The sequence below is a fragment of the Salmo salar genome, chromosome 25 (assembly GCF_965601325.2).
Source record: "Salmo salar chromosome 25, fSalSal1, whole genome shotgun sequence".
Taxonomy (NCBI): Eukaryota; Metazoa; Chordata; class Actinopteri; order Salmoniformes; family Salmonidae; genus Salmo; species Salmo salar.
Window position 1 is genome coordinate 24965001 of NC_138315.1, and position 27895 is coordinate 24992895.

Below are 27895 nucleotides of genomic sequence, written 5' to 3' on the forward strand. Positions count from 1 at the left end.
TCCCGCCTGTGTACTGGAGTCCTAGCTAAACATTTTCCTGATTGATCATAATTAGACTGAGAAAACCCCCCACAATACCACAGATATCCACTGGTGGTGCAGAGGGTTAATGATCTGGCTGCAAAGCTGAAGATTATTATTATTTTTTTAACAACTGTGAAATTGAGGCTCAGATATAATCTACTAAAAGAGATGTCTTTTGTTTGTCCAGATTTATAAATCCAGTCTGAAATGCAGAATTCAGGCTAACTGTAAAAAAGAAAACATTGGGTATAAATTGACTGTTAAACTTCAAAAACGCACCCGATATAATTCTTACTTTAGGATGCTTGATATGGTCCCTCCCAGTCTTATTTTTATTATCTGAAAAGCAAAAGTTATCCTAGATCAGAACTCATAGTTTTGGATAGTGGAAGTACGCAGCATATGAAGAGGATGGGTGAAGTGATGGTGAATAACCCAGTTACCAGTATTTCCCTGGGTTACTTATGTCTAAGAAGGCGAAAAAGGAATCATGGCATTCCTGATTGACCATACTGCCATGGCTACAGTGCCTTCAGAAAGTATTTACACCTCTTCACTTTCCACATTTTGTGTTACAGCCTGAATTTTAAATACAATAAATTGAGATGTTTTGTCAGTGGCCTACACACAATACCCCATAATGTCAAAGTGGAAGTATGTTTTTCAAAATGTTTACAAATTAATTAAGTTAAAAGCTGAAATGTCTTGAGCCTAAATAAGTTCAGGAGTAAAAATGTACTTAACATGTCACATAGTAAGCTGCATGATTTTTGAATGACTACCTCATTGCTGTACCCCACACATACAATTAGGTCCCTCAGTCGAGCAGTGGATTTGAAACACAGATGAATCCACAAAGACTAGCTAGGTTTTCCAATGACTCACAAAGAATGGCACCTAATGGTAGATGGGTAAAAATAAATAAAGAAGATCCAATACAACTCCAATACAATACAACTGAGTACCACTCTCCATATTTTCAAGCATAGTGGTGGCTGCATCATGTTATGGGCATGCTTGTAATCGTTAAGGACTGGGGAGTTTTTCAGGATAAAAAAGAAACGAAATGGAGCTAAACACAGGCAAAATCCTAGAGAAAAACCTGGTTCAGTCTGCTTTCCACCAGACACTGGGATAATAATTCACCTTTCGGGAGGACAATAACCTAAAACACAAGGCCAAATCTACACTGGAGTTACTTACCAAGAAAAAAGTGAATGTTCCTGAGTTGCAGAGTTACAGTTTTGACTTAAATCTACTTGAAAATCTATGGCAAGGCCTGAAAATGGTTGTCTAGCAATGATCAACAACCAACTTAACAGAGCTTTAAGAATTTTGAAAATAATATTTGGCAAATGTTGCAAATCCAGGTGTGGAATGGTCTTAAGAGACTTACCGAGAAAGACTCCCAGCTGTAATCACTGCTGAAGGTACTTCCACATAGTATTCACTCAGGGGTGTGAATACTTATGGAAATTAGATTTCTGTATTTCATTTTCAATAAAAGTGCAAAAATGTCTAAACATGTTTGTCACTTGTCATTATGAGGTGTTGTGTATAGATGGGTAAGAAAACAATTCCATTTTGAATTCAGGCTGTAACACAACAAAATATAGATAAATAAAGTGTTAAACATATGGTTGTTTGTGTATGATTTAAATGCTGTTCAGATGTCCTATGAATTAAATGTAAATGCCATTTGTGTCTATATCACCTTGTAGTGAGCCTACAATACAGTCCTAAAATCCAAATTCTTTAAATGTTCTGAGGACTTCCAAGACAAGGTCAAATGTATATTGTGTGTATGTCAATGGAATATTATGTTAAACCTAAAACAAATATGCTATGAACATCATAAAAACTGGCTTATTTGGACATTATGTGAATGTTCTGTGCAACTTTCGTGAATATCACAAGAATAGTCTTCCAACATCCCAGACATTTCTTGTAATGTACCCACACTGTTACCACAACCTAATTAAATGTTTTGGGAACCTTTAAAGAACTCAGAAAGGCTGTTCTGTCAACATTCTTGCAACATCAAAGGAGTGTTTTGTGCACGTTATTTGAATGTCAGCACAACTGGACAGTTTTAGGTTCCCAAAACACGATCTCCTGTTATATCCCCATAATGTTCCCACAACCTAAAGAAAAGTTTTAAGAACTTTTAAAGAACATAAAATGTTTTGTTTTGGGAACGTTCTTGTAACGTCAAGTGAATGTTTTTTGCACCCTTAAAGAAACATATAATCATCCACGCAACTGGACAGTTTTTGTGTTTTGTACCCACAATGTTCCCACCAGACTGTTCCCACAACCTAATGAAGCATTCTGTGAACTGCAAAATAACAGATAAAATGTGTTGTGGGAACATTCTTGCAATAATAGGCAAATGTTTTATGCAAGCGTATAATCATCAGCACGACTGGACAGTTTTTGTGTTATGAAAACATTTGCCACAACCTAACGAATGTTCTGGGAACTTGCACAGAACCAAATTTGGTTTGCTGGGAATACATTGCTGCTACTGTACATTATGTAATTGCATTACCTGGAAACCTAATGAGAACTTGTGGGGAATGTTCTTTGGTGGTTGTTGTAGATGTGCATTTTTTTGAATTTTAGGAGAACATTACAAGGATATTTAATTTCAAACATAAAAAAATGTGTTATTAAAAACATTCTTTGAATGTTTTTGGGATGTTATCATTCTAATGTTAGTGTTTTATCTATCTAGAACTTAATGGGAATCTTAGCTAATGTTATGGGAATATTCCTTGTTTGGTGTGCAGGATTCTAAGTCAATGGTGTGAAATGAAGGTCCTACTGTATGATATGAAATCAGGGTCTGCAGCTTGCCTCTCAGCAGCCATTTGTGAAAAGCCATTTGTGGAAAATAAAGTGGTCGCACCCTTGATGTAGTGTGTGGCTTCAATGCATACTCCATCAAGTTTGGAGTATTGTAATGGCCACCTCTATTCTTCTTGTCCTAAATGGGACCCATTTAACTGTCAAATAAGATGGTTACAATGGGGGATGTTTTTTAGGTCTTACTATTGATAGAGCAAATTACCCTGCTCTCATTTTCACCACATTCAGACCAAAACATAAATAAGTGGCCAGAGAGAGTGATACAAGGTATATTGACCACTCTGGCCAGCAGAGCAGCATTTGCAGCTTTCACTACAGGATTAGCTGGCTAAGGTTAGCAGTATTGCAAGAAACAGCGTCTGCATAAAATAAGCCTGAGTATTTAGGGTATTTGGGGATTAAGTGCATTTGTAGGACACATGGGGGCTTGTGAAAATGGCATCTTCCACAGATAAATTCAAAATATCTTTATTTGGATTGAATAAATACATTCATATAGAATGTGAAATAATGCAATTCATAACACATGGACCTTTTTTTAGCTTGCCAGTCAGTCAATCATTCTAGATGGCAGGAGAAGAGGCAGGAGAGCCATTGTCTGTCCTCCCTCTCTAACCCACTCAATCTGGGCTAGATAAGGCTGAGTGGAGGCAGATGAGCAGGGAAAGGCTCTGTTCTGCACGCTTAGCATCTTCTGCCTCTCTCTAAAGTCTCCTCTGAGATGGGAGCTCAAGTCACTCACTCACCCCTCATATTCTGGGAGAACAGTGGGAGTCCACTGATCCACATCCCCACCATGTTCTACTGTTGGCAAAACTGACAGACAGACAGTGACTGGAGAGATTTTTTATTTTGGCTTTGACCAAGAGGAGCTATTGTCATTTTTAAAAGAAGCGCTGAATAAAGAAAGTTATGTGGCTGGCAAATGTCAAGTTGGTCTATGTGTTTGATATCCTTCTCTGCACCTCTTTGTGTAATTGGTTGTCCTCTATCCATGCCTAGCCTGTTCAGGTGTAGAGTTGGCGTGATTAATTTAGCACTAAAGCATCCATTGCCTTTATTTTAGCTTAGCTATTTATTTATTTTACTCACTGGTCATAGTTGGTTGGATTCAGGACTCTGGTTATTCGTCTAAACAATTATCAAATTCATCCTCTCCTCCGTCTCCTTTACCGTCTTCTCTACCTCCGTCTCCTATCCCTCTTCTCCCCCTTCTTCTCCACAAAGTTTTACTGCTTACCCTGTCATTGAAGAAGGGTGAAGATGTTAATCATCCATATTTCCCTAATGAAACTCCACGTCTTCCATTAATTACTCCCTGGCCTCTCCCAACAATTTCCAGAAAACCAAGCTGTCAGTCGCCTTTTATTGCAAACAATTAATTAGCAATCGAGCTGACTCAGATAGTGCCTTGAGTATTCTGTATGTATGGTTTATGGCTTCTAGAAAGCACTGGATTCAGCCCGTATCTCCAGAATTGATCACATGTTCACCACTAAGACCAATTAAGCACTCCATCCAGAGGAGATTGTAGAGTACATGTGCCATTGAGTTGGAGTTATAGGATAGAATTAAGGTGTTCATGTTTTATCCAAGCACCTTACCAATGGTTCAGTAAAAATGCCAGATGTTTTAGTGCAAAGCAAGGACAGAAATATGTGTGCTATGTCCTGTTAGGACAAACATGTTCTTTATGTTTGTCCTAGTACTCTGATGCAACCCTATTTTCATGCCAAGCACATACAGTCAGCTGTATCTATTTGATTTAATTTGGTATTTTTGGTCGCTATTGAATTGCCATTCAAGTATCCCTGCTCACTAAGATAACAGTAGAAATTCAATCAATGAATGAGACACCTGGAATATGTCAACTCAATATTTTTTCAGTTGATGTATGAACAACAACGTTTTTTGGCAGAGACTTCCCAATGCCCTGTATGGATATATGGATTTCAGTTTATTTCGTATTTTCCTGGAATTATGTTTGTTTGGACTTGTCAATGTGTATCAGCTGTGCCAGTGGCATCAGATGCACTGCATGTTATACGGGTTGATTAATGCCTCGTATATTCCATTTAAAGGTGCAATATGCAGAAATTGATCACCCATTTCCTGGTTGCTAAAATTCGAATAGTTTGCCTAATTTCAGTTTGTGACAAAACAAGCACTTAGAGAATAATTGTACCATCTAAACTGCTGTGAAATATCTTTTCAGGAACCAAAAATATTGTATTTTCAGCTGTTTGAAGCTTGTGTACAAAAACAAAACTTAAAGGGAGCATTGAAATAGCTCACATAGAACAGATCTACAGTGTCTTAGACTTGCTTTCATTGCAAATTACAGATCTATAACTCCCAATTTTATGTGAATTTGGTCGGGTCGGCCAAAAAGTTACTTATTGCAGCTTTAAGTATTTCCAATGAACAGGTGGATGTGACATTGGTGGATTTGTCATTATATTACACAATGTGCAGAGTTTATATTGTGTGTGTGTGTGTGCAGGAGTTACAATGAATTCAACTTTGTGGCTGTAATTCCCTACACCAGTGTTTTCCAACTTCAGTCCTTGAGTACCCCCAACAACACACATTTTTGTTGTAGCCCCAGACAATCTCGCATGATTCAACTCATTAAGGGTTGATCAGGTGTGCTTGTCCGGAGCTGCAACACAATTGTGTGCTGTTGGGGGTACTCGAGGACCAGAGTAGGGAAACACTGCCCTACACTGCAAATGAAAGAAGCATGGTGGTATGTGCACGTTAACATCTAAATAAATCATTGGCTTTGTTCACCCTGAAGTGTCTTCAGTTCTGTCCACCTTTATCAGTAGATTCAAATGTACTGCATTTATTACCAGTTGATTAATGCCATGTCCATTACATGTTAGAATTTACAATGAATTAGTGGAGGCTGGATTGTTGGATGATCATGGTGACGCTCATGTCTGTGTCCCCCTCCAGATGTGGGTTCAGTGGAGGGGTTGGCGTACCACCGTGCCTGGGACACTCTGTACTGGACCAGCTCTACCACCTCCAGCATCACCAGGCACAGCGTGGACCAAAGCCGGCCCGGTTCCTTCAGCAGAGAGGCTGTGGTCACACTCTCTGAAGATGACCACCCCCATGTCCTCGCCCTGAATGAGTGCCAAAAGTATGTGGTTCTGGTTCTACTCAGTCTCCCAATAACCTGGTCTTGACAACTGCCATGGTCATTGTCACTACATAGGAGCTGGCAAGACAGCACAACCACATCTGGGACCAGGCTGGTCTTTTTAATAGTTTGTTGCTAAATTATGTCTGAATTTGTATGCCACCCAACTGTAGTTCCGTAGCTACTACTTCAGATGCAGTATGTCATTCTATGCCTGAGGCTATGGTTGTATGCCTTTGCTCAACAGATATATAAGCTCACAATCATATTGGGTGCATTACAAAACAAGACATGCCTCCTTGGACAGAGAGAAATTTATTTCTGTCTTAAGACAATTCCATCTAACTAAGTTCATTTCTTAAACAGACCTCAGTGGACTTTTTGTTAGAGCAATCAGTATAATTGTACATGACCCATACAGTATGTATTCAGTTCTGTAGAGAAGATTGTATCTCCAAAGTGTACTGAAGGAGGGACATCTAATTGGTTTGACACACTCCCATTTCAAGAAATACTGCCTACAGTGCTTTCACAATAACTAACAAATGTTCCTGTTATATCCATTAAGAAATAAAAGCACGTCTCAATCTACGGTAATTACACGTCAAGAAGGTTATCGCGGAATGCGGACCCAGAGTTCACTAACTAATTAAACTCTTGATCTTAGTGTGTATGCGTTTAGTTCGTAATTTGGCAAGTTTTCAAACAAACTCCAGAATGCTGCTAATTTGAATTTCATCTGCTATAATAAATTAGCACTCTCTGACATATTCTTACTAGCCCCTATAAATCAATACAGACTTTCAATGTTGTAAACATATTCTACTGTAGGGAGGATCCAGGATAACCATACCTATCTCCAAGTTCAACCTTTGCTAAGAACTTCAAAAGTATTGATTGTTTAACTTTGAAACAATCTCTTGTAGTTTGAATGAGGATATAAGCCCTCTACTTTCAGTGCTCAGTATCGTATCTACAACTGTTGTACACTGCAATACAATTCACAGATTCCTTTTATTTAGCAAAACCTACTTCCGATAGATATTCCATTTATTTACACTCCCACACGATTGTAATTTGTAATATTCTTAGTAGTCAGCCCAAAGAAATGTAAATACACATTCTGTCTAGCATTCATTGAGTAGCAAAACTGAAGCTGAGGCAGCGCCTTATCAGAGATGGGAGCTGCAGTAGCTCATGCAAGGCGATGCTAACACAGCCGATACAAAATGAGGAGCAGATGACAGGTCATGCAGGCCATCGTGAGTTACGGGATCACTAGATAACAGGAGTGACACAACCAGATAGAGCAACAGGCAATATAGAACGGCTGCCTATGAATAATTCTTACAGTGATTAGTGTTTATTTTACCCTACAAAGAAAGGCAAGGAGCTTGACAAGTTACAATTGCAGTCCTATTTAAGCCATCATACACTCCCCTGATTCAATTTCAGAGAACATTTGTTTTGTCCTCCTCACTGAGGGGGTGTAAATATGTCTGAGGGAAAATGTGCATAAAGAGATATCGAATCTGGGTTACATCTGTTTGCAGTGAAGGTGGAAATTGCTTTTAGACTTGAGATAAAAGACTCGTAAAAGAAAAAAAAAACTTTTACTATCCATCTTTCCTGTTCCCAGTCAACTGACTTCTTTGAGGTGGTTTCTCAAATGTCCATATAGTTAATAGTAGGTTTTTGAATGTCTTTTGAATGTTTATTTCAGCCTGATGTTCTGGACTAACTGGAATGAGCAGCGTCCCAGTATTATGAGGTCCACCCTGGCAGGAAACAACATGAAGGTGATCGTCAGCACAGACATCCTCACTCCTAACGGACTCACCATCGACCACAAAGCTGAGAAGATCTACTTCTCTGATGGAAGTCTGGGGAAGATAGAGAGGTGTGATTACGACGGCTCACACAGATATGTGAGTATGACCAACATGAGGATTCCATATGTATGCCATCACAGTTACACTATGTTACACCATGGGCTGGATTACGAATCACTTTTAATGGAGATTAAGCATGCTTTTTAGTCCAGGACTAGGTTTAATCTGTGTCCTGGAAAGCAGCCATAAGGGCTGAACTTAAGTCATAGAATGAATGACATCATGGCATTTTATTAACACGTTCTAATGAATGTCCCCTCTTATCATGCATGACATGCTGCAGCTTGTTTGACTTGGTCTGTAGAAAAGACCACAGAATTTAGACGAATTGATTGAATCTCACTAAGGACCAAAAGTATAGGCAGTTCAAAAAGGCAATTACTTCTTGTTGAACCAACATGTGTTCTGACGTTGTCACGGGCCGTAGCTTTCTATGGAGGAGAGAAATGATATTTGAAACATGGTAGACACAAAGGCAATGATTCTCTGCTGAAATGTCAAAGTATTATGTCCCCTTAAACTGAGATGGGACTCATTTTATACCCGTTACATTATCTCCCATTCCTGTTGAGCCTGATGGCATTTTAGCCGTAATACAATGGATAGCTTCTGTAATACCGCTCAGCATTCTTTTCATATATTATATCTCAAAAGACAGTGAATGGTTTACTTAATTATAGAAGTCATTTCCCTTCAAAAGTAAAGGAGCTCAGAAAGAGGGTCGGTCTAATTTTATCCATGAGAGGTGCCATGCATAATATATATTCATAGTGGTGAAAATCCAGGATATGTATCCCCAGCATGTAAGGGATTACATAAAAATTTGGCTCTCCTCTTTGCCGACGGTTGACACGATCTATGTGACTGAGGACCTTGACCCATCTCAATTTGTTACCCATATGTTTGCAAAAGCAGGGTTGTGCATCACAAAAGTCACATCCTTTGGGTTCCCGCGTTCCCCGCCTGCAGTCTTTCTCCTGCTAATGAAAGCTCACACAGAAGAGCCCTGTGGGGGAGTGCCCATCACTGTCCCAATTAGAATGTGAAAATTAAGCAGAGCTAACGGATTATCAACAGAGCAGTGGTGGGAGGGAGGGAGAGGGAGAGCTTCCTGCTATTATGTGTGATGGTGTGGAGGCGATGTGGGGCGGTATGGGGGCAGGGTGGTGCAGGGTTGTACTGTATGGCACCTCCAGCCCAGGGATCTGGGAGTGTCATTACAGCCTGACAGCCTGACTGTGTGACACCCCTTTCCCCCCTTCTGCTCTGACAGACATGAGATGAACACAGAGTACAGCAGCGAGCTCTAAAGGCCCACTTGCCCTCCACACTCCACTGTGGCATTTTAAGTGGAGCTGTTGTGTCATTACCCATGCTGACGAAAGCCTAGAGAGCCCGCTTGAGTATGTGATGGGGATAAGATGTTAACACATTCAAGCAGTGAAAAGACAACCTTTTAGGTGTGAAGAGACTGAATACGAATTAAGAACTGGTACTCAAGGGTGGTAAGCATGTGGCTATATGATCACTGAATATGATTTTCAAGATTTATGACCATCCCAAATCCCAAAATAATGAATTAAATTGCATTTGAAGAATGTGATGTTTCAATTTAAAATGTAACCTTTATTAAACTAGGTAAGTCAGTTAAGAACAAATTCTTATTTGAAATGACAGCCTACTGGGGAACAGTGGGTTAACTATCTTGTTCATGGGCAGAATGACAGATGTTTACAGATGTTTACCTTGTCAGCCTGGGGATTCAATCCAGCAACCTTTCGGTTACTGGCCCAACGCTCTAACCACTAGGCTACCTGCTGCATTACTAAATTGTGTGACGTTTCAGAAAATTGACAAACTTAGAAACATTATTGAGAGCTTAGATATGAGTTATGCAAGTAATAAAGTACTTATGGTGTTATGTTCAATATACTCAGAACATACATATACAGTACCAGTCAAAAGTTTGGACACACCTAGTCATTCAAGGTTTTTTTTACTATTTTCTACATTGTAGAATAATAATGAAGACATCAAAACTATGAAATAACACATATGGAATCATGAAGTAACCAAAAAAGTGGTAAACAAATCTAAATATATTTTATATTTTAGATATTTTAAAGAAGCCACCCTTTGCCTTGATGACAGATTTGTACACTCTTGGCATTCCCTCAACCAGATTCATGAGGAATGCTTTTCCAGCAGTTTTGAAGGAGTTCCTACATATGCTGAGCACTTGTTGGCTGCTTTTCCTTCACTCTGTGGTTTAACTCATCCCAAACCATCTCAATTGGGTTGAGGACGGGTGATTGTGGAGGCCAGATCATCTGATGCAACAGCCTGGAGGTGTGCTCGGTCATCGTCCTTTTGAAAAACAAATGATAGTCCCACTAAGGGCAAACCAGATGGGATGGCGTATCACTGCAGAATGCTGTGGTAGCCATGCTGGTTAAGTGTGCCTTGAATTCTAAATAAATCACAGACCGTGTCACCAGCAATGCACCCCCCACACCATCACAACTCCTCCTCCATGCTTTGCGGTGGGAACCACACATGCAGATATCATTCATTCACCTACTTTGGGTCTCACAAAGACACAGCGGTTGGAACCAAAAATCTCAGATTTGTCTCATCAGACCATAGGACAGATTTCCACCGGTCTAATGTCCATGCTTCTCGTGTTTTTTTGGTGCAAGTCTCTTCTTCTAATTCGTGTCATTTAGTAGTGGTTTCTTTGCTGCAATTTGACCATGAAGACCTGATTCACGCTGTGTCCTCTGAACAGTTGATTTTGAGATGTCTGTTACTTGAACTCTGTGAAGCATTTATTTGGGCTGCAATCTGAGGTGCAATTAACTCTAATGAACTTTGTGTATTTTGTGTAACTCTGTGAACTTTGTGTAACTCTGTGTATTCCTTTCCTGTGTCGGTCTTCATGAGAGCCAGTTTCATCATGGCGCTTGATGGTTTTTGCATTAACACTTGATGAAAATGTTCCGTATTGACTGACCTTCATGTCTTAAACTAATGATGGACTGTCATTTCTCTTTGCTTATTTGAGCTGATCTTGCCATAATATGGATTTGGTCTTTTACCAAATAGTGTTATCTTCTGTATACCACCCCTACCTTGTCACATCACAGCTGATTGTCTCAAACGTGTTAAGAAGGAAAGAAATTCTACAAATGTACTTTTATTGAATAGCATTCCAGATGACTACTTCATGAAGCTGGTTGAGAGAAGGCCAACAGTGTGCAAAGCTGTCGTCAAGGCAAAGGGTGGCTACTTTGAAGAATCTGAAATGTAAAATATTTGTTTAACACTTTTTTGGTTACTACATGATTCCATGTGTTATTTCATAGTTTTGACATCTTCACTATTATTCTACAATGTGGAAAATAGTAAAAATAAAGAAAAACCCTTAAATGAGTAGGTGTTTCAACTTTTGACTGGTACTGTACTTTAAGTAGACTCTAAGAGATTTGGAACACAGTAGTATTTAGACCTTGCGTACAAAACTAGCGTCCTCTCTAATCGAATTTATTGTCAATAAGTTCTGTCAAAATCCTTCTGGCGGCCTTGTCGTTTCTCTCTCTCTCTCCTGCTGGCCAGTTGTTTTCCCTGTAACACGTTGGGCTCCTTTAATCAACACCTGTCCTATTAATCCCTGTATGGTAGCAGGGCTAATGTGATGGTTACAAGCGTGTCCCACTAATGGCTGAGACTACAGAGCTGTAGGAAAGCAGAGAGTGAGACTCCCGAAGGAGCTGTCTGTCTGATGTATGCCTGCCTCCCTCTCCACGAGACTGTAATTTACTCTGCCAACATCTGGGTTAAGCACTAACCTCGGGGAGGGGTGTGTGTGTGCTTTTTTGTACAGGGGTTGATGATGCAGTGATTCATTTCCTAGTGCAATCTGTTTTTCAAACAAAATCAAACAAAAGCATTTGATGTTTAGAAGTAACAGATATGAAGTCTTTGAAAATCATATAATGTGTTTAAGTAGAGTACAAGGAGGTAGATGGTTTAGCTATGGCTTTATATTGGCACTGTAGACATATAACATAGTGTTTGATGGCTGCCAAGTTCTGAATGCTTTAACTGATGTACTGCTTTGTAACTTACAGGTCATTGTGAAGTCAGGACCAGGAACGTTCTTTGGCCTGGCTATTTATGGGGAGTTTATCTTTTGGTCAGACTGGGCTCGCAGGGCCGTGCTGAGATCCAACAAGTACACAGGTGGAGAAACAAAGGTACTGCGATCAGACATCCCCCACCAGCCCATGGGAATCATCGCTGTAGCAAACGACACCAACAGCTGTGAGTATTCTCCCTGGAATGACTTATCTCAAAGAGAAAGAGACTGTTTGTGAATGTTTTATTTGTATGTGTGAGTGTGTGGAAGCCTGTGCTGTGCATACACGTGTATATACAGTGCCTTCGGAAAGTGTTCAGAACCCTTGACTTTTTTCACATTTTGTTACGTTACAGCCTATTTTAAAATTGATTAAATTTTTTTTTTTTCTCATCAATCTACACACAATATCCCATAATGACAAAGCAAAAACAGGTTTTTAGAATTTTAGGTAATTTATAAAAAATAAAAACTGAAATATCACATTTAGATCAGTATTCAGACCCTTTACTCAGTCCTTGGTTGAAGCACCTTTGGCATCGAGTCTTCATGGGTATGACGCTACAAGCTTGGCATACCTGTATTTGGGGAGTTTCTCCCATTCTTCTCTGCATATCCTCTCAATCTCTGTCAGTTGGATGGCGAGTGTTGCTGCACAGCTATTTTCAGGTCTCTCCAGATATGTTAGATTGGGTTCAAGTCCGGGCTCTGGCTTGGCCACTCAAGAACCTTCAGAAACTTGTCCCGAAGCCACTCCTGTTTTGTCTTGGCTGTGTGCGCTTAGGGTTGTTGTCCTGTTGGAAGGTGAACCTTTGCCCCAGTCTGTAGTCCTGAGTGCTCTGGAGCAGGTTTTCATCAAGGTTCTCTCTTGACTTTTCTCCGTTCATATTTGCCTCGATCCTGACTAGTCTCCCAGTCCCTGCCGCTGAAAACATCCCCACAGTATGATGCTGCCAACACCATTCTTCAACGTAATGATGGTGTAAGGAAGTGGAGGCTCCTCAGAGGAGGAGGACCATCCTCAGTGAGTTTCACAATTTTTAAAACATTTAAAAGTTTTAAAACATTTAAAAGTTATCCTTTTTAGATAAAACTATACTAAATATAAATCAAATGTCACCAAATAATTTATTAAAACACTATTTTGCAAAGAAGGTCTACAGTATCCTCAACAGCACTCTGTAGGGTAGCATCATGGTGTAGCCAGAGGACAGCTAGCTTCCGTCCACTGAGTACATTGACTTCAATATAAAACCTAGGAGGCTCGTGGTTCTCACCCCCTTCCATAGACTTTTATTTATTTATTTATTTTAAATTTGGGGGGGTTACCCCTTTTTCTCCCTAATTTCCTGGTATCCAATTGATAGTTACAGTCCTGTCCCATCTCTGATACTGCCGTACGGACTCAGGAGAGGCGAAGGTCGAGAGCCGTGCGTCCTCCGAAACACAACCCAGCCAAGCCGCACTGCTTTTTGACACAACACCCGCTTAACCCGGAAGCCAGCCATACCAATGTGTCGGAGGAAGCACCGTACACCTGGCGACCGTGTCAGTTTGCATTGCGCCCGGCCCGCCACTGGTGTTGCTAGGGTGCGATGGGACAGGAACATCCCTGCCAGCCAAACCCTGCCCTAACCCGGACGACGCTGGGCCAATAGTGCACCGCCCATAGGTCTCCCAGTTGTGGATGGCTGCAACAGAGAACTGGAGTCGAACCAGGTTCTCTAGTGGGACAGCTAGCACTGCGATGCAGTGCCTTAGACCACTGCGCTGCTCGGGAGGCCCTTTCCATAGACTTGCACAGTAATTATGAAAGGTTGGAGGACATCCTCCGGAAGTTCTCCAACCTATCAGAGCTCTTGCAGCATGAACTGACATGTTGTCCACCCAATCAAAGGATCAGAGAATGGATCTAGTACTGAAAGAATAAGCTACAGCTAGCTAGCACTGCAGTGCATAACGTGGTGAGTAGTTGACTCAAAGACAGAGAAAGACAAAAGTTTAACAGTTTTGAACAAATTCATTTCTTCTTAAATGAAGGAGAAGCAAGAGAGAAAGAGAGATTTCGTCATTTTTTTTCTTCAGTTTCACTTACTTAGCTAGGAAATGCAGCTAGCTAGTTTAGCCTACTGAAACACCCTGCTCAAACATAGGGATGCAATGTTAAGCTTTTGGTTTTACTAATTTATTGCCACCGGGGCCCGCTGGTGTAACTGCTTACACTGTAATGTTACTGCATGATAGTAGCGTGTTTACTAACCCGTTCATTCTATTAGCTATGCTGACTATGACGTTACTTTAGCTAATATGGTGACAACGATGTAGGCTGTGTGTAGCGGTTTGGTTTGGAAAGGTTTTTTCGCCTAGTCACATACAGCTGGTGTTGTGCATTGAAGTCCACAAGCAAGGGAAGAGGTGAAAGGAGGAGAGCGCATAATGTAGATGCGAGAAGGAATACAACGTGGCTGCTATGAAACTGTGAACTGTGTTTACAGGTCTATTCATTCCATCGATTTTGTTGAAAAACGTTTCTTAAACAGAAGCAAATGGAAGAAAACGGGGATAGACATACCTCAATTTGTACTATATAAACTCTTGTTTGCAACTAATGATTAAACCCACTATGAGCTAAATGCAGGTAAGAGTGTGCTAGGCGGTATTGAATGTCTCTGTCTGTCCATGTGTCACTGTCTGTCACATCAAATTTGTCTATTGACCTGTGTGCACCTACATTGTAAACTTTCATACATAGGCTAGGTTGTAGCAACCTCATGATGGGTATATGGAAAATTTGAGAATTACTTAATAGCCTAAACCTATCGCTGTTACATTTATCTGGGTGAATGGAATGTGAATGACAGTCATCCAATATGCTGTAAAAGAAATAAGGCCATCCTCTTGAAAAATAATCCTTCTCCATCATCTGAAACGGCACTGACCACCACTGGTGCCAGGTTTCCTCCAGACGTTCCTCCAGAGTTCAATCTTGGTTTTGTCAGACCAGAAAATCTTGTTTCTCATGGTCTGAGAGTCTTTAGGTGCCTTTTGGCAAACTCCAAGCGGGCTGTCATGTGCCTTTTACTGAGGAGTGGCTTCCGTCTGGCCACTCTACCATAAAGGCCTGATTGGTGTAGTGTAGAGATGGTTGTCCTTCTGGAAGGTTCTCCCATCTCTGCAGAGGAACTCTGGAGTTCTGTCAGAGTGACCATCAGGTTCTTGGTCACCTACCTGACCAAGGCCCTTCTCCCCTGATTGCTCAGTTTGGCTGAGCGACCAGCTCTAGGAAGAGTCTTGGTGGTTCCAAACGTCTTCCATTTAAGAATGATGGAGGCAACTGTGTTCTTGAGGACCTTCAATGCTGCTGAAATGTTTTCGTACCCTTCCCCAGATCTGTGCCTGGACACAATACTGTCTCGGTCCTCTCTGGACAATTCCTTCGACCTCATGGCTTGGTTTTTGCTTTGACATGCGCTGTCAACTGACCTTATATAGACAGGTGTGTGCCTTTCCAAAGCATGTCCAATCAATTGAACTTACCACAGGTGAACTCCAATCAATTTGTAGAAACATCTCAAGGATGATCAATGGAAGCAGGATGAACCGGAGCTCAATTTCGAGTCTCATAGCAAAGGGGCTGAATACTTATGTAAATACATTTTTTCTTTTTTATATACATTAGCTAAAATTTCTAAAAACCTGTTTTCGCTTTGCCATTATGGGGTGTTGTGTGTAGATTGCTGAGGATTTTTTTAAAAAATGTAATCCATTTTCGAATAAGGCTGTAATGTAACAAAATGTGGAAAAAGTCATGGGGTCTGAATACTTTCTGAAGGCACTGCTGAATAAGAGCAAATGTGGGAGCTAAGACTATATCTATTAGTGTGAACAATGTTTCTTGGTGGTTTTTAGCTGTCATTGATAGATATGTGGACTAGATAGATTTGCTTGCATTTGTTTGTTTAATTTAGTTTGGGGGTCTTATCTTTGCTATAGTTCTCCACTTAAACAAATCACAGCAGTGTATTTATCTACCAGGGCTCCTTATAAATTAGGATGGTCTTATTTAGCTAGGAAGAAAGTAAACCTGGAGGAGAGGAGGGCTCTGAAGTGTTGCATATGTAAGAACTAGGACATTGGGAAAAGGACTTAAGGGCGTCCCAACGGCTTGACTCCCTCTGTGAGGATGCTGAGAGTGACTTTTCCTTCTCATTTTTTTCATCATCACAAATGATCGCAGACATCACCCTCTGACCTCTCCGTCTTGCCAAAGGGATGAGTAACACCTTGCAACGTTAAAGGAAAGAATACTGCTCTTTATTTCAAATGCCACTAAGCAGATACTTTTATCCAAAGTGACTTACAGTACAGTTAATGCATACATTTGTTGTACATGTATGGGATCCCTGTGTGGATTGTACCTACACGATTGCTACTGTCACGCTCTCAAATGTACCAACTGACCCCTGTTGTTCTCACCATAGTTTTCACTTCCTGGTTGTGAAATGTGAATAAAATGGTAGAATCTCAATCGCATACTCCTCGCATCCTCTCTCCTTGGCTCCTTCTGAAAAACCATTGGAGGGGAGGGACCCCTGGCTTTCTCATCCAATGGTTTTGAGAAGGAGGCGAGGAGAGAGGACGCAAGGTGTATGCAATTGAGATTCTTCCAATGTCTCCCTATCTTCATTAGTCTTCCTGTCTGTCTGTCTGTCTTGTCCCTCTGTAATCAGATGACTCCAACCTGAACCTGGGGGCTCTAGGAGCTCTTCCAGGGGTTTGCTGAGTCATCACACACACACACACACACACACACACACACACACACACACACACACACACACACACACACACCACACACACACACACACACACACACACACACGCATCCCTTACACAGACACAGATGCATGAATGGGTTTGAGGGAAGGAAAGCTACGGTTCATTTGTCATGCATCTCTCCGGTGAGCGCTTGTGATGCTGGCACTTTATCGTTTCCCTTCTCTCTGCATCCCTTGCTCTTTCTTTATCAGGGAGGATGAGACCATACCTGCTTGTTCCTGTCACACTGACTGAGCTAATGCGTCTTTTATGGTGGGCTGGTGGGAGCTGGGGGTTGTGACCGTTGGCGTTGAAATAAACACTAGGCTATTTGAGATTTAGCCCTTAATAAGCTGGTGACGTTTAGTTTATTGGTCTCTCAGCATTATTAAAGGTTCCTATAAACAGTTGATATTCAACATTCGGAATGGCTTTGACGTTACAATATACTGTAATAATTGCAACCTCACTTTGTCTTTTTGCCTTCTGTTATGTCTATAGCATCTGTTGTTGGTCTCTTGTTATGTCTATACTATCTCTGGTTGGCTGTGTGTTTTGCAGGTGAGCTGTCCCCATGTAGAGTCAATAACGGTGGCTGTGGTGACCTGTGTCTGTTGACCCCAGATGGAAGAGTCAACTGTAGTTGTCGGGGAGCACGTGTCTTATTAGATGACAACAAATGCATTTGTAAGCCATGACGTTTTGCCTTTTTAAACAGTCATACATTCAATAACCTTGCAATTCTCACAACAAATATAATGTAGTTGAATGCTCTAGATTTTCAACTTAACAATATATATTTTTCTGAGAGAAATGTTCCCTCTTTAGTTATTGTCTCTATACACTTTTATTCACTGGCAAGGATAGGCCGTTTTAGGCAGTTGTACTACTTTATCAACTGATTAACTTACTTTAGGTGGAGAATATACACCGACTATATCAAACATTAGGAACACCTTCCTAATATTGAGTTGCACCGCCCCACACCTTTGCCCTCAGAACAGCCTCAATTTGTCGGAGCATGGAGTCTACAAGATGTCAAAAGCGTTCCACAGGGATGCTGGCCCATGTGGACTCCAATGCTTCCCACAGTTGACTGGATCTCCTTTGGGTAGTGGACCATTCTGGATACATATGGGAAACTGCAGAGTTTCAGTTCTTGACAAAAACCGGTGGGCCTGGAACCTACTACCATACCCTGTTCAAAAGCACATAAATATTTTGTCTTCCCCATTCACCCTCTGAATGGCACACATACACAATCCATGTCTCAATTGTCTCCAAGCTTAGAAATCCTTCTTTAACCTATCTCCTCCCCTTCATCTACACTGATTGATGTGGATTTAACAAGTGGCATCAATAATAGCTTTCACCTGGATTCACCTGGTCAGTCTGTCATGTTTTATATACTCAGTGTACAGTGTATGTACTTTTGACATCAAGGTCATACTGGTACGTTTACAGCTAAGCTTAGTGCAGCTTCTGCAAACTTTGAGACCACAGCTAAAGCCAGTATGGTGAGAGAATAAATCAACATTTGACTTGACTAGCTAATTAAACATGTTATCTACTTTTACAGCAGAGAATTCCTCCTGCAACATCCACACAGAGTTTGAATGCGGAAACGGCGAGTGCATCAACTATCAGTTCACGTGTGATGGAGTAGCTCACTGCAAAGACAAGTCAGATGAGAAAATGCAATATTGTGGTAAGCAATTGATCTTACTATATATTATCATAGGCCCTCGACTTCGTCTTAGGCCTAGCAAAACCCGTGCCAATATATCCTCCAAACACAGGCTTCTGGTGCATTATCACTTAACTACATGCTAACAAAATAGCCTGGTCAAATACTATGTGCTGTAACCATCCATATGGCATGACAACAATAGCAGGGTTGGCTACAACACGGCCTGATCACTAACGCCGATGAGACAGCCTATAGGGAGGAGGTCAGAGACCTGGCAGTGTGGTGTCAGGACAACAACCTCTCCCTCAAAGTGAGCAAGACAAAAGAGCTGATTGTGGACTACAGGAAAAGGAGGGCCGAACAGGCCCCCATTAACATCGATGGGGCTGTAGTGGAGTGGGTCGAGAGTTTCAAGTTCCTTGGTGTCAACATCACTAAGGACCTATCATGGTCCAAACACAGCAAGACAGTTGTTAAGAGGGCACAAGAACACCTTTTCCCTCTCAGGAGACTGAAAAGATTTGGCACGGGTCCCCAGATCCTCAAAAACGTATACAGCTACACCATCGAGAGCATCCTGAACAGTTGCATCACCGCCTGGTATTGCAACTGCTTGGCATCTGTCCATAAGGCGCTACAGAGGTAGTGTGTACGGCCCAATGCATCACTGGGGCCAAGCTTCCTGCCATCCATGACCCAAGTCATAGACTCTTCTCTCTGCTACCACACGACAAGTGTTACCGGAGCGTCAAGTCTCGGTCCAAAAGGTTCCTTAACAGCTTCTACCCCCAAGCTATAAGACTGCTGAACAATTAATCAAATGACCACCCGGAATATTTACATTGACCCCCCCCCCTACCCCTACTCGCTGTTTATTATCTATGAATAGTCACTTTACCCCTACCTACAGTACATGTACAAATTACCTCGACTAACCTGTACCACCACACATTGACTCCGTACCGGTACCCCCTGCATATAGCCTCGTTATTGTTATGTAGTTTTATTGTGTTTTTATAAAAATGTTTACTTTAGTTTATTTAGTAAATGTTTTCTTAACTCTATTTCTTGAACTGCATTGTTGGTTTAGGGCTTGTTCGTAAGCATTTCACGGTAAGGTCTTCACCTGTTGTATTCGGCACATGTGACAAATAAAATTTGATTTATGATTGTCGTTATGATATATGGTTGTTGTTATGACAACCTTACACTCTTAGAATTTTTTTTTATTTTGATTCATTTATTCATACAATTTCATCCTTCCACAAGATATAGTCCCCTCACAAATCTAGGGTTGCTACCCAAGCTGGCTGGTCGTTCGTTACACCGGTTCGGTTGACGGTGACGTGACCCAGTCATTGAGTCTTTCTGTTCTGTATCTATGGACGCGACCCAGTCGTTCATTCTAAATGTTCTATTGCTATACTGGCTGACCGTTCTTATCCCTTGCTTGCTTGCTAGCCAACTACGGCTACAAAAAAGGGTTCCAAAAGGGTTCTTCGTCTGTCCCCATAGGCAAAAAATGTTTTGGTTCCAGGGAGAACTCTTTTGGGTTCCCGCTGTGGAAAGGTTCCTACATGGAACCCAAAAGGGTTCTACCTGGAAACAAAATGGTTCTACCTGGAACCAAAAAGGGTTCTTCAAAGTGTTATCCTATGGGGACAGCAGAAGAACCATTATAGGTTCTAGATAGACCCTCTAGTTTTCGAAGAGTGTAGAAGAATTGGCTAGAGCACATGTAGTGTGGGACTATGCCAGTTGTAGTCTAGAGGATGTCATGTGAAGAAAGTGACAGTAGCCTAAGGACTACCATTAGCATTTCCTTTCAAAGTGAACATATTTTGTTTTGTCATTTCGCCAGACAACAGGATTTGTAGGAGAGGCTTCAGGGCATGCTACAACCAGCGCTGTGTGGCCAACAGTCGTTTTTGCGATGGGGTCGATGACTGTGGGGATAACTCAGACGAGGCCTTCTGTAACAGTGAGTATGGATAGACTGCTTAATCTCCCAGTCAATCCTGATACTTCAGAAGGCAGGTCCCTCCCTGCTTACGCTCTCTCTGTGTGTGGGTGGGTGAGTGATTGGGTGGGTGGGTGAGTGAGGGGTGGGTGGGTGGGTGGGTGGGTGCGTGTGTGTGCAGCATTGCAGGCTCCACACTGGGCTAAGCCCTTCTCTTTAATGAGCCCCAACATCATATACCAAGGATACCACATACATACCACTCCTCAGAGAAATAAGGGGAGGATGTTAGGCACAAAATGTTCAGAAAATTATCATTAAAGTGGCTCACTCTTCATGTTGTCATTTCCGTCATAATTTTCTACAAAATTATAATCATGCAAAGATGGCCCCTAATCTCCAATATTTGTTATTGCTATTCAAATCAAGTGGTATTCAAAATCCAATTAGCTATTATGTTCGCAATTTTTTACATTTTGTTTCTGGGGCTGTGATTCAGCAGTTGGCCCAGAGGAAAACAAACCTAGCACTGTTTAGCAGGAACTTAATGTTCTTTAAACCTGAAACAAGACAATTGAGAGGCTGTGAGGCAGCAGTTCTCTAAAGATGGATGAAGCTTTCCAGGACTGTGAAATCAGGCACATCTAGCTGTAATGTGTCTCCCCGCATGCAGTCGGTTCAGTTTTTAATGGTAAATAATCAACAACACCCCTGTTAAAACATGTAATTATATGCATCTAAATGAAAAGACCAAAGTAAATTGAGCAAGAAAACCCCTTCTCTTCACTAGATCTATCAAAGATAATGTCTTAGTATCTAATGTGCAGTGGTTTATTAGTAGGGCTCATAATAACAGACCATACATGGCTTTCCCATAAACTAAATGATCATAAATAAATCCTGAAATTATCATGTTTTTACACGACTCATGTTTATTTTTTTATTTGCTTTGAACTCATTCGTGCGCACACACACACATATATATATATATATACCCCTGACATCCTCCCTATCCTAGATATTCTCCCTGAACCTGATGCTAAACACTACTGAGTCATCTACCTGGTTCACACTATTAAGTGCTCTCTACCTCCCTGATGATTTAGCATCGGGCCTTTTTGAAGTGTTAATTTCCCTTTCCCACTCTCCTCTCAGATGTCACGTGCGTGTCATCTGAATCATCCTGCCAAGATGGGAGCTGTATCACCGGCTCAGCCTGGTGTAACCAGGTCATTGACTGTGCTGATGCCTCAGATGAAAAGAACTGCAGTAAGTTAAGCCTTGTCAAGGTGTGGTGTGTGATGATCCCAAAAAGTGTTAGCAGGCTACCATGTTTGCAAACTATCACCATTGATGGATCACTTGGGTTCAGTCATCCAGCATTATCCAGATTATATTTATAGTCTTATTACACAGGTAAAAGAGCAACTTAATGTACAGTGTTAACTTGACTTTTACCTGTTTATACCTTATCCATCCAAATCTAGGAGAAGTGTTAGCGACTGTTTGCGGATTTGTAGTAGCTAATGTTTAGCTAGCTAATGTTTTTGTGTAGACCACACAGACTGCTCTGACTTCTACAAACTGGGGGTAAAAGAGAGAGTCTTCATTAGCTGTAACTCCACCTCACTGTGTATCCACCCCTCCTGGATCTGTGATGGAGCCAACGACTGTGGAGATTACGCAGATGAGACCAACTGCCAGGGTGAGTCTCTTCTCTCCTCTCCTCTCGTCACGTCACATCACGTCTCCTCTCATCACCTCTCTCGTCTCGTCTCCTCTCTCCTCCTCTCTCCATGCTCTCTGCTTAGGGAAGACAGATTGAGGAAGTCGGCTTCAATTAGAGAAGAGTTAGAGAAAATCATAAAACATAAATATGATTTCCTGAAGTGATTAGGCGAGACAGAATTAGGGATTCGCAGAGAGCTTAGGGAAAAGATAATGACCTGAATCATTACTGAATCACCACTGAATCACCTCTAACACCCAGATGACGATTCCCTTCCATTGTTGTCTGCCCTAGTTTCCCATGGGCAGAAATGTGAAGAGGGCCACTTCGCCTGCCCAAGCGGTAACTGTATCTCCAGCGTGTGGCTGTGTGATGGACAGAAGGACTGTGAGGACGGGGCAGATGAATTTCAGTGTGGTAAGGCTTTGCTATGTTGATGGTCCCATTACATTACAAAGAGACGGTTTCTAAGACCGCTTGTCTGAATGACTTAAAGACATCAATAGGAAGCCACAAATCCAGTGTATTAATATGGACAGAAAGACTGTGATGACTTGGCCGCTGAAGTTCAGTGCAGTAAGGGCTTGCTATGTTTATAAGACCATGTGGGTAGCGACATTACATTCCACTACAAAGATACCATTTATTATTGGGCTTGTCTGAATGACTTCTAGACAACCACAGGAAGCCACAAATCCAGTGTTAGTCATGGCAAATCAGTAATGATTAGAGTTAATTGTACAGTACGTCACAGAGCCATGTCTCTTCTACACATTCTATTATGCTTCCTCATTGTGTGTTTAATTGCATTTCCAAGCTGTCTGTTAACCTACTGGGTGTTGTAGAGAGAGTTTATCTCCAGCCTCGATATTCAAATATAGCCACTTAAAAAGGACACAGTGTGTTTTTCTTTCCTGGCTTTGAATTAGCATATTCTACCTTTGTGTGTAACTATTAATTAATTAGCCATCAGTCATTATGAGTTGTTTTCAGAGATGGAAACATGTGGGTTCACTGAAAAGTGACTGATATCTGAAAGGATCACATGGAATGTTCCTTTCACATGGAACCCTTTTACCCACTCTCACCAGGGAAGACACCTCTATGATCATCTTTAATGTATGCATAACTTACCATGACAAAGTAAAGGACTTTCCAATTAGATAGCTAGAGCATAACTGAGTCATGGTCTGGGTAAATATGCTATCAAACCAATTTCTTATTCATGTACACCATACATGTCATTGCTTCTGTCATCGAAGTGAAGAAAAAGGATCTTCCAAGAGCGCTTGAGTGCCACTGAGGTGTTATTACGTATGCTCAACTCACCTCTGTCAGAGTTAGGCTTCCGATTAATAAATGCACTGAACTACTGAGGAATTCATTCATTTTGTTACAATGGTCCACACAAATAACACTGTCCTATGTGTTGACTGTCTTGAAGAGTAAGATCATGCTTGTTTGTTGAAGTGAAATAAATTACAGTAAATTGTCTAAATCAAGGGAAGAATGCGGTTTGGTAATCGTATTTAATGAATTACATGTTAACTGGGTGACTCATAGGATACCATTTCATCTAACATGATTCTGTGTACCATCAAAGGAGTGAAGAACATGTTCCCATTCATTTAGCTAAGTGCTTCATTATTGTTTGAATTTATTTGAATTAGAAATCATGATATCGAGAATCAAAAATGTACCGTAGCTCCTTTCTATGCTGAGCAGAATGATGCTGCTGTCTGAATGGCATTCAGTCTGTTAGATGTTTTAGAATTGGCATTCCCAGGACAAATAGCGAAATTGGAATATATTATAAGTCAAAAAGCCAATGATATTGATAAATTACAGTAAAGGAAAACAGTTTGAAGAAAATGTCATTTTCACTGGTAATCCAAAATCTCACAACTGATTAGATTAAATACTTGTCATTGTAAGGGTGGGTGGGAGGGTGGTTCTGTGAAGTTAAATGAATCCCGATATGAAGATATTTGTTCCTATCTGTATCTCCATCATCTGTGATTGTCCTGTTCAACAGTGTAAGACTTATTTTTGATTTACAACATGTAAATCAGCGTGACCTTGATAGAAAAAGCATATATGATCTATGAATAGACACCAGACTCGGGTTCATGACATGCATATTTAAATACTTATTTTCAAATAATGTGGCAAATCAGCAACTTATTTCATTCAAAATAAATTATTTAATATACCTCTAGGACCAAACAGACCTAGGTTCAAATGCATGGAGTATTGAAATAATTGTATTTTTCTGTGTATTTTCAAATACACGCCAATACTTTCCAAGTGTATTTCCAAATACATCGCAATATTCAACTACTTGTATTTTCAAAGAATTTGTATGTTACGAATTTGTTACAAACTTGTTACGATTTTGTTCTGGAAAATGTCATTATTTCAGTAGGGAGTACATTCTCAAATCATAGACCCTTTTGGCAATATTTGTTATTCTTCACACTTTTGCATTATGCAAACCTCCAGCCATTTGATTTAGAAAATAAAAACGTAAATGTAAATGGGTTTTTTTCTTTTCACATTTGTAACCAGTCGGCTCTCCTTAAATCCCCTACAGATGTTTTATACTAAAAACTGAAGAAGAGAAAACACAACGTCTTCTAATTGGCTCCAAGGCCAGTAACCCTCTCTGAAAATAGAAAGGCTAAGGGGCAAATGAGAAAAGTGTGCTTTGATTGAAAAGAACGAGGCGACTTCTACTACAGTGTGTTGTTTTTGTCTTTTATTTCTTTCACTTACATGTTTAGATTTATGGTGTTGGGAATGTGCTATTTCTCCCCTAGACTCCTCTTGCCTGTGGAACCAGTTTGCCTGCTCTAAGAACAAGTGCATCGCCAAGCAGTGGCTGTGTGATGGAGAGAACGACTGTGAGGACGGACTGGATGAGAGTGTGCAGATCTGTGGTAAGTACCCATGGTCATGCGGCAATACTTTGGGTGAAGGCAACATGTATCTCAAACATGCAGTTTGAGACCAGTCTGACAACCTGATTGCAACATTGTAGAACATTATTTTGAGACCAGTTGTAGACCTTTGAGTTTTAGACTAGGCTATTGAAATTATGCACAGAAATGAAATTAAAGAGATTAAAAATACTTTGACGACGTGGTGAGGGAAAATTTATTTTTCATCATTATGGGCAAGAGGCAGAGCAATTTTACAGCATAAATGAGATGTTACAATAATTAATTTCCCAATAAACAGAAATAATCATACAACAATAAATAGAAAATGTTTGCTGGGAACAGTGGTATAATTGGATTGTAATAGAAATGTCAAGGCAATATTAATGAAATAGCCCTAAACCTTTCCCTTCACTATTGCAATCGAAAGCAAGAAAGTGCAGTTTAACCAGACAAGCATTATTGAGCAAATGTACTTCAGTTTATTTTCACAGAATGAGGATTTTCATTAATTGCTTTGTATTGTCTCTGAGGCCACATAAAACGTAACAGATCTTATACGATATAGGCCTATACTTGAATGTAAGTGGCAAGAAGGGAATGGATATTATAAATTATCCCTTCTATGTTGTAACTCATAATGGTCTTAGGATATAGTTCAGCTTAGTACATTATGCAGTTTGCTTGACCTTTCCCCTCTTTCCCCCTATTTGCCCCCTCAGGTTTGGTGACTTGTGCTCCAGGGTTATTCAGCTGCCCTGGGTCCTACGCCTGTGTCCCCAAACACTGGCTCTGTGACGGGGAGAGAGACTGTCCTGATGGCAGCGACGAACTGGCTGCAGCTGGATGTGGTACGTTTTTAATGGCCCTCCATATTAATGTTAGATAGTGTTGTCTGTGGCTCTATCTTTACTATCTGTTAGATGACAACACTAGATCACTCCATGTCAATGTTGATTGGGTAACACTTGACATTGTATCCCCTATTTCTATGTACTACAGCTACACAGTAATAACTAGTAAAAACATAGTTGTTAAATAGGTAAGTGTGTGTAATTACGTTAATAAGGTTGTAGCACAATCAGTTATTACACAATTGGAACAAGGAATGTGTAATTACACATCCACTTGCTGAAGGTTATTCCACATGTTTAATTACTGACGTTATTACACATATACTTGTTCCACTATGTAAGTAATGTTTTGTATTAACACATTTCAAAGTCACCTGTGAATTACCATGTTAATAACTCAACCCCAAATCTGTCCTTGTAACTACAAGGTGCCACTACCATCAAATCCACATGTAATACCAGGATTAATAAATAGGCTAGGACCTGGTAACACCATTCTGTATACATCTGGCCCTTCTTTGGACACTGTGCTAACAAACCTCCAAACGAGCTTCAACGCCATATAACACTCCTTCCGTGGCCTCCAACTGCTTTTAAATGCTAGTAAAACTAAGTGTATGCTCTTCAACCGATTGCTGCCCGCACCCTCCTGCCCGACTAGCATCACTGCTCTGGACGGTTCTGACCTGGAATATGTGGACAACTACAAATACCTAGGTGTCTGGTTAGACTGTAAACTCTCCTTCCAGACTCACACCAAGCATCTCCAATCCAAAATGTAATCTAGAATCGCTTCCTATTTCGCAACAAAGCCTCCTTTACTCATGCCGCCAAACATACCCTCGTAAAACTGACTATCCTACTGATCCTTGACTTCGGCGATGTAATTTACAAAATAGCCCCCAACACTCAGCAAACTGGATGTAGTATATCACAGTGCCATCCGTTTTATCACCAAAGCCCCATATACTACCCACCACTGCAACCTGTATGCTCTTGTTGGCTGGCCCTCACTACATATCCGTCGCCAAACCCACTGGCTCCAGGTCATCTATAAGTCTTTGCTAGGTAAAGCCCCGCCTTATCTTAGCTCACTGGTCACCATAGCAACACCCACCCGTAGCACGCGCTCCAGCAGGTACAGTTGAATTCGGAAGTTTACATACACTTAGGTTGGAGTCATTAAAACTTGTTTTTCAACCACTCCACAAATTTCTTGTTAACAAACTATAGTTTTGGCAAGTCGGTTAGGACATCTACTTTGTGCATGACACAAGTCATTTTTCCAACAATTGTTTACAGATTATTTCACTTATAATTCACTGTATCACAATTCCAGTGGGTCAGAAGTTTACATACACTAAGTTGACTGTGCTTTTAAGCAGCTTGGAAAATTCCAGAAAATTATGTCATGGCTTTAGAAGCTTCTGTTAGGCTAATTGACATCATTTGAGTCAATTGGAGGTGTACCTGTGGATGTATTTCAAGGCCCACCTTCAAACTCAGTACCTCTTTGCTTGACATCATGGGAAAATCAAACAAAATCAGCCAAGACCTCAGAAAAAAAAATTGTAGACCTCCACAAGTCTTCATCCTTGGGAGCAATTTCCAAATGCCTGAAGGTACCACGTTCATCTGTACAAAACAATAGTACGCAAGTATAAACACCATGGGACCACGCAGCCATCATACCGCTCAGGAAGGAGACGCGTTCTGTCTCCTAGAGATGAATGTACTTTGGTGTGAAAAGTGCAAATCAATCCCAGAACAACAGCAAAGGACCTTGTGAAGATGCTGGAGGAAACGGGTACAAAAGTATCTATATCGAC

The 27895-nt window shown here is 40.8% G+C and overlaps 1 protein-coding gene across 1 annotated transcript in view; it reads left to right on the forward strand.

Moving 5' to 3' along the window:
• lrp1bb (low density lipoprotein receptor-related protein 1Bb) overlaps positions 1–27895 on the forward strand; it is a 319979-nt gene that overhangs the window by 221016 nt on the left and 71068 nt on the right. The window contains exons 42-52 of the mRNA XM_082969228.1: positions 5857–6046; positions 7770–7974; positions 12069–12261; positions 17456–17581; positions 18474–18602; positions 20446–20565; positions 21700–21813; positions 22100–22249; positions 22568–22690; positions 25093–25212; positions 25935–26063. Coding sequence (XP_082825354.1) covers positions 5857–6046; positions 7770–7974; positions 12069–12261; positions 17456–17581; positions 18474–18602; positions 20446–20565; positions 21700–21813; positions 22100–22249; positions 22568–22690; positions 25093–25212; positions 25935–26063 — 1599 coding nt within the window. The remainder of the gene's footprint in view (positions 1–5856; positions 6047–7769; positions 7975–12068; positions 12262–17455; positions 17582–18473; positions 18603–20445; positions 20566–21699; positions 21814–22099; positions 22250–22567; positions 22691–25092; positions 25213–25934; positions 26064–27895) is intronic.